The 12,380-nt window shown below is 34.3% G+C and overlaps 1 protein-coding gene across 1 annotated transcript; it reads left to right on the top strand.

The window, feature by feature from the left end:
- The first annotated feature begins 2,929 nt into the window (after positions 1-2,929).
- LOC115972426 (glycosyltransferase family 64 protein C4) lies at positions 2,930-10,382 on the top strand. The gene is made up of 5 exons (XM_031092712.1): positions 2,930-3,348; positions 6,597-6,993; positions 9,049-9,212; positions 9,327-9,397; positions 10,002-10,382. The coding sequence occupies exons 1-5, from the start codon at positions 3,080-3,082 to the stop codon at positions 10,160-10,162; spliced, it is 1,062 nt and encodes a 353-aa protein (XP_030948572.1). The 5' UTR covers positions 2,930-3,079; the 3' UTR covers positions 10,163-10,382.
- Positions 10,383-12,380: the final 1,998 nt, after the last annotated feature.

Below are 12,380 nucleotides of genomic sequence, written 5' to 3'. Positions count from 1 at the left end.
GGGAAAATACTAATGAATGGGGTAAGCTCTTTCTATGTAGAACTTTGCTACATTTTTATGTTACATGACTCTTGCATTTTCAGGAAGTATGGAAAAAATAATTGCATTGTTTAGACAATATAGACTATGTTCATGGATGTTAATTTTGAAAAGTATAATACCTTGTTTTGACATTTTAACTACGTGTGGAGTGGAATAAGTTGAATAATGTTTTAAAAATATTGTGCTTATTTAATTTGGATAGTTAAAATACAAAAAAAAAAAAATCAACGATTTGCTACTTTAATTAAATGAAGTGTCCTAATTAATATAACTAAAAAAAGTTTGGGTTATGAATACAAATTACTAATGGCTTTTCAAATGTAGATAGTTGGAAAGTTTTTGGATTTTCAAATACCAAAATGTATGTTGGAGAGTAGTTATCATTTGACAAAAGATAATATTTACTTTATTTGTGGTTGGACTGTGTGTGTAGAAAATCTACATCTGTTAAAGGAGTGCATTAAACTCAAGCTATTTGTTGTCTTTTTTGTTGCCTAATCAATTTATTTTCTTACAACATTCAAGACTACAATGACTACAATATTGCCTAGTTGGATTGATATGTTGAAGAGGAGAACTAGTTTGGTATATGGTTTCATTCAAATGATTAGCTGTTTGTGGAATTGGAGAAATAAAAAGTGGGTTTTCACACTATTTATACTCAATTCCCTAATTTTACTAATGCTATTCCTTAATCACACTTTGTTAAACTTAATACTAACGGGCATTCTTATTGGAACTTCAGAAAGGTTGGGGCAGGTTTTGTATGAGATGGGTGTATGGTTTTTAGATTCTTTACTTTTAAAATAGGCAATTATAACTTTATAAATGACATCCTCAGAGTTGTGGTCATATTATATAGATTAGAGAATAGAAAACTTACTAAAAAGAGAACATAGTAGACTTTATGTACTTTATTGGCTTAAGTCCAGTTCTACTAGTGGGACACATGGGGATAGATTAGCCATTGTTAGAAGAGATAAACATGTATGCAAACAAATTCTACGTTTATTGTCCACCTAGCTTTCATGCTTTTAGCAAATGATTGCAAATGTAATTATTTAAATGATCTTTGTAGGTTTTCGCTCAAACAAGTGCAACAGTGACCAATGAACTTTCAAGTTAAGCAACGGAGAATTTGGATCAGCTTTCAGTGGCGTTTGTGGATGTTAGGAACAACTTGGAATTTTTATTAGATATATTGTTTTGGGATAAAATGTTTAGTACTGTTTGTGGGTATGGAAACATTTTGTGTTCTATTAGCATCTTTAGTAAGTTTTTATATCATTTTGAAACGGTTTTTCCTATAGGCATCTATTGTAAACTCGGATACCATATGCTATATATGTATGTGTGTGTGTGAACATGTAAAGCCTTTATTTTATAAAACAACACATTCCAGGGATCACAGTCTAATATTGTAACATCATTTTGTGATCCTATAAGATTTTTCTTAATTTTTTTGGGTGCATTTTATGATCATAGACCAATGTCCAACTTTATTAACCCTTCTTGTTGATTGTCCACCATGTGAGGCGGTGTGCCATTACTTTGTAAAACGGCATATTGTAGGACATTAACCATAACTCCATATTAACAATGATTTTAATAGATTCATTAAGCTGGATAATGTGGGAAAGTAGCAAGTTCATATTGATGTAATAATCACATTAAAGTACATTTAAATGATATAATGTCTACTTTATATATATATATATATATATATATTGTTGCATTCATCATTGTACACAACTAGTAAATGTTTTGCACAATCCGCTATAATTTATAGTATGGTAAACACAGTAGTCTCCATTTCCTTTTAAGTTTTAACTAACTTAAAAAAAAGGATCACAACAATAATTATCCAACTAAATTCAAAAAACATCACTATTCCCCTTATCTCTATCACACGAGAGGATCATACTCTTAAAAGAATTCACATGTATTTTTATTTTATTTTATTAATATTACACCACCTAAATCAACTCAAAGCTCAAAAATGAACATACAGTTTTTTCAAAGATTTGAGCTAAGGTAATACTTCACCCTTGTCCTAGCTCTAAAATCTCCTCTTAGGATCTGCATCCGGCTAAGATGTCCTCAAATGTGCGACTTATACCTACATTGACAAAGGATATAAGCTTTCAATTTTCAAGGTGTGGATATACTGCAAACTTCCACATGAGTTGCTCAAAGACATTGAACCTACATAATAAACACAAAGAGTGTAGCTAACATTTTAAAAAACACTTGGTTAACAAAAATAATCTCACTTGACATTATGAACCTCAACCTAAATAAATTTCTAGGGTTTATGAGGTTTTCCATTTGGATCAAAATTCAAATACCCAACATCAACCAAAATTATCTATATCAAACACAACTAAAACACATCACTCATGCTGTTATACCTATTTCGATTATGCTTTTTTCTTGGCTTTTGATACCTAATCGTAATAAACCAAGCCGCTTTTTTTTATGGATTTATGGATTTTACCTATCACAAAAACAAAATCCCTGATCGACCTGAAAGTATTTTTGATGTTAAATGGTTATTAAGAATCCATGAGCTATTCACTGCCAATGTTCACCTCAAAGCAATGTTTTTATTTTTATTTTAATATATATAATTTAGAGATGCACTTATGTTTCTTTCACACAATGTTATTTTCAGACATTATTGTGGTTGTATAGATCACACACAGAATTGGAGGGAAGGACTATTTCAAAACAGACTCATATGTGAGGAGTAAAATGAAAAGCTTTGAACTTAAGGAGATTGGTCTAAAATTTACACTTTAATAGGGCGAAAAACATAACTTACCCTTGTTTTTTTTTAGCAAACTTACCCTTGTTTTTATTTGTTATTTGTTTAACGGTTAAAATGTCAACAACAACAATCAATCATGTCTGAAAAACAGTTCCAATTTTCACGCGTACACGTTTCCACTTTGAACAACCGCATTAATTATTAGATAACAAAAACAAAGAACACAACTCCGATGACGATCGTCAATTGAATGGACTTTGAGTCCCCATGTCTACCCTCATCGGGATCAGAGGCGAGGACGCCAATTCCATCGACGCCTTGTACTCGCCGGCGAAGGAAAAAGCGGCGAACAGAGGCGCCTACAGCAGCCGCTCGCCGCTTCTATTTCGCCGAGCTCGTCAGCTTCTCGGCGAGGCCAAGCTGAAAGTTTTTCTGGGTTTCTTTGCTCTCTGCGTCGTCTTTTTTGTCACCTCAAGGCTTAGTTCCTTTATGGGTTGGAATCCTCACTACCCTTCTTCAGTCTCTTCTCCTTCTAGGTACCTTTTTCCTTTTGTACTTCGTGTGTAATGTATGTTTTTGTGGGTGTGATTTATTTTATTTATATTGTTTTGGGTTCGTTGGGAATTTGCCAAATGGGGTGAGTAATTGAATTCTGATTTTGTTGCTTTTTAAGCTAACTTCTTTTAAGATTTTGATATGGGATACCTCCTTTGAATTGACAAATTTGTGATTGAAATTGAATTGTTACGCATGTTCTCTGATAAATAAAATATACGTTGGTTTTGTGATTCATAATAATGCATCAAAAAATAGAATAAGAAAAAAAAATTAGGGACCAATTATTTACAATAATAACTAGAATCATAGAATGACGTTTTGTTAATCTGTGATCCCTGCAATTGATTGTATTACCAAATAAAGGCTTACATGTTCACATAGACATAGCATCAGAGTTTACCAAAATATACTTTAGTGAAAAAATGTCTCAACATGGCATATGTGGGGGGTGGATTCTTGGAAGGGTGGAAATCACTCCAAGATGTGGATGGTGGGCTACCGGGCTGCCTCAGTGTCGTACCGGTTCAGTCCTGCCAATCAAAAGGTAAAGCTAAGGAAATGTCAAGCTAGGAAGCACAAACACTTCATTTGGAGTGCCAGACCGGTGTCATACCTGCCATGTCATGTTATAATTTTTCAGAAATTGCTCGTGTCACTATGTCGTGTTTGAACTTCCTAGATGTCAAGGGTTGTATATTGTTAAGTCAGTGGAGAATTAGAGTAAAACCAGAGTGTATATTGCTTTTGTATTAGAAATTATTTAGCTTCTTTCCTCTTTGAAGAGGGGTTTGTATACATTCAGCCCTATCTGCTCTCTCCTCATGTCTTAGTCCTCGAAAATCGATTTTTTCAATACTGTCTTGGGAGGGGTATGTTGGGCTGATGGGATCATTATCTAGGCAGCACCCCTCAAGTGTTGGGGAAAAGTAAAATCATTACTAATGTGCTTATGAGTAATGGGGGTGTATTTAATGCTGATGTGAGGCCCAATGTGTCAGGAGCTCAAATGGGCTCTACTTTTCATGGTGTGTGTGTAAGTTTGATCTGGATGATGACTGTAGAACACCTCTCCGGCTATGCTGACCGTCTTTACTGGTAGTTAGGGTAGTGATGATTTACCTATCAAAAAAAAAAAGTTAGGGTAGTGATGATTGATTACCATGTAAGTCTAGGAATGGCTTGGGTTGATCATCAACCAGACCCATGGTGAGTCTGTTTGCCTCCTCTGTTCGGACTTTTGTTTATTTGGCTTTTATTTCAGCCCTCCAGCATCAAACCTTTTTAAAGATTCCTACAGAGTACAAAATGTTTCTAAACATTCTATTCCAAACAATACACCAAATAAAGTCCCAAACCATTACCAACATCCACAAACTCCTCTCAAAACTAATCCAAACTATTTGTTGCTTGACTTGAAGGTCCATTGGCAACTGTTACACTTGTTTGAGCGGAAACCTGCAAAGAGTTGAAATAATTAGCCTTTAGGGGATTTTTTGCATAGAGCATAAAAGCTAGGTGGACATTTAGTGCAGAATCCATTTGCTTTCATGTTCATCTATTCTAATAGTAGCTAATCTACCTCTAGATGTCCCACAGGTAGGACTGGCCTTCGTACTCCTCTAAATAACAATAGAAAGCAAGCTTAGTTGGCAGTTAAGCACGTCTACATTCAAAGAAAATAGAGTACACTTACCTTTCTCTCATTAGGTATTTTTTGAACCCCATGAAGCTATAAGACTCTTGTCATCTTGCTCCCTTCCCTTGTGATCAGGGGCGGCCCAACATAATTTGGGGCCTAAGGTGAAAAATTTATACGGGGTCTTTAATATGTAAATATTAATTAAACAAAATTATTTAATACTAATCAAATTAAGGTTAATTTGATACATTAAATACATAAATAATACCAACTAGACTAATGTTAATTTCATATAGAGAATTGAATATAATAGTTGAATTATAAATATTAATAAAAAGAAATAAAAATATATTATGATTGAAAAAGATACTTTTTTTGGATATAAGACGATGCATAGTTAAATAAAGTTGTAATCTAATTTTTAATTTTATATTTTGATTTTAAGAGAGAGAAAGAGAGATATTATTTGATGTATGGTTTTGTAGGATATTAATTTACAAAAATCAAAGTCTCAAACTTTTAGGGGAAATTAATCTATAATTGATGATTTAACACATTTGCAACATCTTTTTGAAATATTTTAGGGTTTCAATTGAGTCAAGGTTCTATTGGTCTCGTACTTTGAGAGTCTTAATAGAAATGAAAAAGAAAAATGCGCTAATTAAAAGCACTATAAAATGTTCAAAATATAATGTGATATTGTCTCTCATTGATAAACTTCATCAATTTAACTAATGAATGTTTATATCACGTTTTTTGTGATTAATAACATGGCAATTTGTAAGCCAATAGTAAAATTTGTATATCACTAATAAAAAAAAATGTACAACATTTAGAAAATATATATGATTGTATAAAAATTTGGGCTTTTAACTATGAAAAGTGGGGCCTTTTTTTCCTAAGGAATTTTTTTTTTTTTTGGTGGGGCCTTAGGCCTAGGCCTAACTTGCCTAGGCCTTGAGCCAGCCCTGCTTGTGATGATTACATTTGAATCAAATAACTTGTGCATTTAATACAAGAAATAAAGAAACAAACAAAAAACAAAACAGAAACTAGCCAAATTCATCACTTGTATAGCTTTGGCTTTACCCTTACCCTTGTCCATTGCTCTTGGGACTGTACCCTGACCTTCAATTGTGATTCTGTACTCCTTTGCTACTGACTCACTCTCACCTTCAATATTTAAACAAATGTTCACTTTTGACATTTTTGTATCTATTTAAATTATTGATGATGTGGTAAAATTCAATCCACTCATTTCAAAATGGATGGATAAGATTTTAGAATCTCTATGGTGGAGTTTCCTTGAGAACTCTAGAAGATCCAAACCCACTTTATTTCTTCCTATTCCTTCTAACCATCATCCCATATGCCAAAAACATTCATGGTTCTCAAGAAGATCCAAACCCACTTTATTACTTCCTATTCCTTCTAACCATCATCCCATATGCCAAAAACATTCATGCAGCGTAGCTTGGGTTCACATCAGTTAGCTTGCTGTTATCATTTTCCATATTACCTCTTACCTATCTTTAAATAGGATCCTTGTGTTGTTATTAATAACCTTGGTTTTTATTTATCTTTCAGGGGTGGATACACAGTACTTATCAACACTTGGAAACGGAATTCTCTTCTCAAGCAATCTGTTGCTCATTATGCATCCTGTAGTGGGACTGAAGCAATCCATGTGGTATGGAGTGAAAGTGATCCACCTTCAGAGAGTCTGAAAGCCTATCTTAAGAAAATTGTGTTTCACAAGTCGCAAACAGCTCAGAAACCCAATTTTAAGTTTGACATAAATGAAGAGGATAATTTAAACAACAGATTTAAACCAATTGAGGACCTCAAAACAGATGCAATTTTCTCAGTTGATGATGATGTAATTGTTCCATGTCCTACATTGAATTTTGCTTTCACTGTATGGCAAAGTGCTCCATTTGCAATGGTGGGATTTGTTCCTCGCATGCACTGGCTAGAGAAGGCGGTTAGTAATCTTAACCCTTCTGGTATACTTGACTTGCCATTTTCTGGATCTGATTACTTTTCTATTTTTTTATGGAAGAAAAGAAATGTTTGTTAGAAGGCCATAAGTTATTAATTAAATATATTAATCAGCAACAAAATGTAAGTTCATGAAAGTTTTGTTGTTGAAGAAATAGAGGGGTTTTTTGTTGTAGGAGAGAGGAATTCTTTATTTTGGAACCTATCCTCACATTTCAATAGCATGACCTCTATAATTTAGATATTTGCTATAAAATAATAAAAACTAAAGCCTTAAGTCCCAAAACATTGGGTTTGGCTATAAATCCTCAACAAACTAATAAAGGTTGGCCATATGTATTCTTTTACACCATTCCCTATCCTATCCAAGGTCATACTCTGTTATCTTCTTAATTGACTTGGCTTTTTTTTTTTACTACTTCTACTAATGTTATTTTAGATCTTCCTTTACCTTTTTTTGTTCCCACAACTTGAATCAACTCACACTTTTTCATTGGTGCATGGCTCTTATCTGCATATGACCAAACCATCTCAAGCAATTGTCCCTTATCTTTTTAGCAATAGGATTCACTCTAACATAGGTAGTAATAATATAAGACATTATAGGTTATCAAACCATTAAACTCCTTTAAATCTTACCACCAAATGTAATGCTATTTAAGGACAATTAAATATGAAACCATGAAGAATTCATGATGTGCACAGTGAAGTACCAAAATGAAGTATGCATTTGAATATGAAATTTTAAAGGAGGGTATTTTTATGCGCACAAAGGGCTAATACAAATATGTGAACCTGTACCTCCCATATTGTCTGCTTATCTTTTACAAATTTCTCACACTATTCTATTACGTGGCCTGTACACCAACAATTACTAGTTGGACAACTTGGACCTATCATTTTGTACCCTGTCCCAAAAAGATAGAATAAGTTCCATTTACTGCTTCAAATAAATGACTTGATTTAAATGAGAGTGCTAGGTGCTCCCCTATATTGGGAACATTAAAGATGTAAAACATAATCCATGGGTTTTGGGCTGGATTTGGCAGGGTAATTGCCATTTAGTTAGGGTATAAGGCAACAGCCTAAACCTGCCTTGTTGCTGTCCCCCATCCCTCCCTCCCTCCCTTTAGGTCTTTGAAAAACCTGGACAAAAGTTGCTTTATCATGAGAGAGAGAGAGAGAGAGAGAGAGAGAGAGGGAGGGAGGGAGAAGCCTTAAGGCTAGAGAAAAACAAAAGAACAAAGAGCAGAGAAGGAAAAGTAATCAGAGGCAAGGATTATAAAGCTTCAAAACTATGTTAACGAAATCATGGAAGTATGGAACTATAATATTTAAGGAAGGAGGAGCTGGAAAATTTTTGGATGCCAGCCCTCTTACTATCCGTTTCTCATGTAGGAAAGATGACTACAATGGGATAGGGAATAATCATGATGCTAACAGCTGGTAGGGAGTAGGAGACCTCTCTACCTGAATCTTCTAGACTCTTCTAGAAGAGTACTACCCATAAAACACGAGTACAACCCATATAATTTCATCTTTCTACTTCTTTAACACTTTCCAATCCAATTAATAAGGATAGATACACACCTTTGCTCCCCCACACCACCCCCCCCCCGCGCCCCCCCCCCCCCCAACAAAAAAAAACCCCAAATAAAAAAAGGAAAACCCACATATTACACGTGTTGAGAGAGAGAGAATTCACATTCTCTTTTAAGAACCTGTTTGGAGTTGTAATGTACCTTCTGAAGCACTTTGAACAACTACCATAGTGCAGATCCCCATTTAATGTTAATCCAATCTAATCACTTAAAAGTTTTAATCCAATCCTATTGGTTTCTAGAAATTTTTATCAGAAAACAGATTAAAAAAAAAAGTGTTTTTATGCAACAATTTTCAGATGTTCATTAAATTCACTGCCTTGTGTGACAGTAAACCAGGGATGGAAGGACCTGCACATCACAGGTTTCTTTGAAAATGTTTTCAGTATTCTTATTGTGTAATAGTATCTGACAATTTTCTTGTTCCTATTTAACAGGAGCATGGTGATACATATTACAAATATGGAGGATGGTGGTCAGTTTGGTCGATGGGCACTTATAGTATGGTTCTCTCAAAAGCCGCATTTTTTCACAGGAAATACTTGGATCTATATACCCACAAGATGCCCTCACCCATTCATGATTATGTATCCAGGGAGAGGTTAGCAGTTATTATTTTACTATCTTTTAGAGATTTTTATTTCTGTGGCAAAATAAACACACTTTTATTTAATTATTTTTTTAATGTCCCTAATTGAATCTCAATCTCATACAGAAATTGTGAGGATATTGCAATGTCACTGCTTGTTGCCAATGCCACTGGTGCTCCTCCGATATGGGTGAAAGGTAGTTGTCTATACCTTTCTTGATGTAAGTTTGTCACTTTGTCTGGAAGGTGCACGGGATAAGCCTTGAAGTGCTTTTAATGTCCAAAGGACTGTAAATACATTACCTTTATGTTTTTGAAATAGACAAGCACCCCCATTATGGTTGGCTACTTGGCTTTGCGTATTCTTCAATCACCTGTTCCATTAAAGGGTCATATTATGTTTGATACAAGTCTTTTAAGGTATCTTTGTTTCACATGAATATTGGTTGGTTGGTTGTATTGGAAACCAAGCCAACTTCATTCAAAGGAACATAACCATATAAGAATTCTTTTAACCAAAATGTCATAGAAACCAAAATCTCAAACCTCTCACCCACTAAAGACTATCCAAACTCATAAAATCATGAAATTTTGTTTGTGTCTTCATTATTAGACAGGCTCTAAAGATTGGCTCCTCTTAAGATTTTGCAAACTGAATTTGTTAATTTATTACATTCTAATTCTTTCCCAATACCCACCCAAGGAAAGTCTCAAATTGGATCCCAAAAGCTCATGATGATTCTTTCAATTACATAAAGATCTTTACCTCTGACAAGAAAATTCCATCTTTGAATTTTGCAGGGAAGATCTATGAGATTGGATCATCAGGCATAAGCAGTTTAAAAGAGCACGGTGAAAAGAGAAACAAATGCCTCAGTGATTTTGCTACCCTCTATGGTACCATCCCTCTTGTATCAACCAATGTTAAAGCTGTGGATGCAAGGCAAGAATGGTTCTGGTAATTTTTTAGCTGTAAAAATCATTTCCTGCCTGCCGATAACAATTTCAGTAATATATATATATTCTGTATATTCTTTTGGAACACAGTGACCATACTTATAAGCTATAACACGAACATGCTTGTGTTTTCAGTCTGCTCCTTATGTAAATAAGCTGTGTGGTTGTATTCATTAATTTTTTTATATAAAAAGAATCCATTAATCTTCCTCATTCTGAATTGTATATTTTGGATATGGCATTTCAATTGGGATTGCTTTGCTGAAGCAATACTTCCTGATATTATTAATTCATTTTGGATATCTGCACAACCACCGCCCATTTTGTGTCACCCATTGCTTCTGGATATCTACACAAAGCGCTGACCAGAGAAATCTACATAACCATTGCCCTCTTTTTTGTCAACTACCTGTTTAATATTGTTTTCTCTTTCAATTCTTTTTGGTTTATTTGTTTAGGAACCTCTTTTTCAAGCTTTCTTATTTTAGGTACAAATATACTTTAATATTTTTTAGCAAATAAACAAATAGGTTTTCAATAAAAGAAACTACTTTATGGAAAAGGGTTTGTTTGTGGAACAAGAGGTTGCATGTGTGTTACTTAAAAAGAAATATTTTCAATAGTTATGTTCTTTAGGGTGGAGAGAAAGTGAGATCCTCCTTGTAATGACTTGTTTTAATAAAGTATAGGGATAGGGAAAAAGAAGAGGGTGGGGGAAGATGTTACTATGTGGTATTCTTAGTCCAACTTCATTACTCTTTGAGTCTATTGACTGCTTGTGCTTGGTTTAGGATATCCTCCTTTCTAAAAAGCCTTTTAATCAAGTGAGGAAAGCCAGATTTAGAATCCTTTTTCACAGCCTTTTTGCCCAAATGAGATATCATTCTTAGGGGAATTTAAAGAGTATTTTCATCAGCTGTGTTTGGTAGGGTGGAGCAAAAGCGAGGAAATTTTTTACAGGATTTTGGTGGAGGTTCTGAGCTGGGGTTATCACCTTATTAACTAAGGGAGAATGATGCTTAAACGCCCTAGAGGCATTAGCTTGCGCCTTGATAACTTAAGCGAGTATCTAACTAGTCACATAATTAATTGAGGGACCAGATCAGGAAGTGGACCTAAGCATTACAAGGAGTTAGTTTTGATGCAGCTTTTTCTTTTAGTTTTTTTTTAGCTTAGTACTTTGGAGCCTTATTTTTTAGGTACATCTGCATATTTTTAGCCAAAAGCTGCATCCAAATTGTTAAGCATGATTCTGTATGCTTGTATTAGTATGTTGTATTGTAGTATGATTTGGTAGTGTATTGTACAGGTATTAGTAGTATAAGTGCCTGTATCAGACTTGTATGGTTATAGTGTTAATTGAGGGTTTGTGGTGTCATGGGCTACACGGGTTAGTTAGTGACAGTACAGGACAGTTGGAGTAGTTGGAAGTTAGAGTTAGTTAGAGAATTGTTGGTTATCATTGGCAGCTGGAAGATGATGTATAAGAGAACAGGCTGTTGTAAAGTGATGGATCAAGCAAGTATAATCTCAATTCAATTCTTTTCCTTTTTGTATCTCTATTTTCCCTTCCCTCAATTCTTGGAGGCCCAGCTGACCTCGAACCCAGCTATACACAAGAATCATTGAATTCAACCTTAACACAAATGAACACAAGGTGTTGAGGCTCATGGGCTTATGGGCCATCACAACATGACATATCCTAATCCCTTATCCGCCTACCTTGTCTTTGCCACCTTGGTTTACTTTGCGCCATAGGTGGTTTGGCACTTAGCATTTAGACTTATCTTTTTAATAGTTGGCTCAAATGGAAAATAATCATCTATTCAATTTTATTTCCTTCCTGCTTCCACTTTTTTAGTCTAAAAGTTAATTAATTAATTAATTAATTCATAATCTATTCTCTCCATCAACTTCTGTCCCTATTCCTTTTCTACTTAACCAACCACATTTTTTTAAGAATAAAATTTATAATAAGATCGCGATTTTGATGCTTTTACACTCATTGCAAGGTTAAAAACACCAGCTATCACATCTTGGGAATTTTGAGTTAAGCGCACGTGGTGGGTATAAAGGTCGGTCCAATTCAAATCAAATCAGAAAAAAAAAAAAAAAAGGTCGGTCCAATTAATTAGGCCAGCACAATGAAATTTAAGCACAAATAAGTACGGATTTTTGTAATCCCAGATCAATTATATTAAAAATATATATATTTATATATAT

This window comes from Quercus lobata, chromosome 12 (assembly GCF_001633185.2).
Source record: "Quercus lobata isolate SW786 chromosome 12, ValleyOak3.0 Primary Assembly, whole genome shotgun sequence".
Lineage (NCBI taxonomy): Eukaryota > Viridiplantae > Streptophyta > Magnoliopsida > Fagales > Fagaceae > Quercus > Quercus lobata.
This window is presented reverse-complemented; position numbering and strand designations above follow the sequence as displayed.

Excerpts from the sequence above, each read along its gene's own strand:
- LOC115972426 (XM_031092712.1), top strand. The coding sequence starts at position 3,080 with ATGTCTACCCTCATCGGGATCAGAGGCGAGGACGCCAATTCCATCGAC. Across the intron at positions 3,349-6,596 it reads TCAGTCTCTTCTCCTTCTAG|GGGTGGATACACAGTACTTA; the intron begins GTACCTTTTTCC and ends TTTATCTTTCAG. Across the intron at positions 9,213-9,326 it reads GATTATGTATCCAGGGAGAG|AAATTGTGAGGATATTGCAA; the intron begins GTTAGCAGTTAT and ends AATCTCATACAG.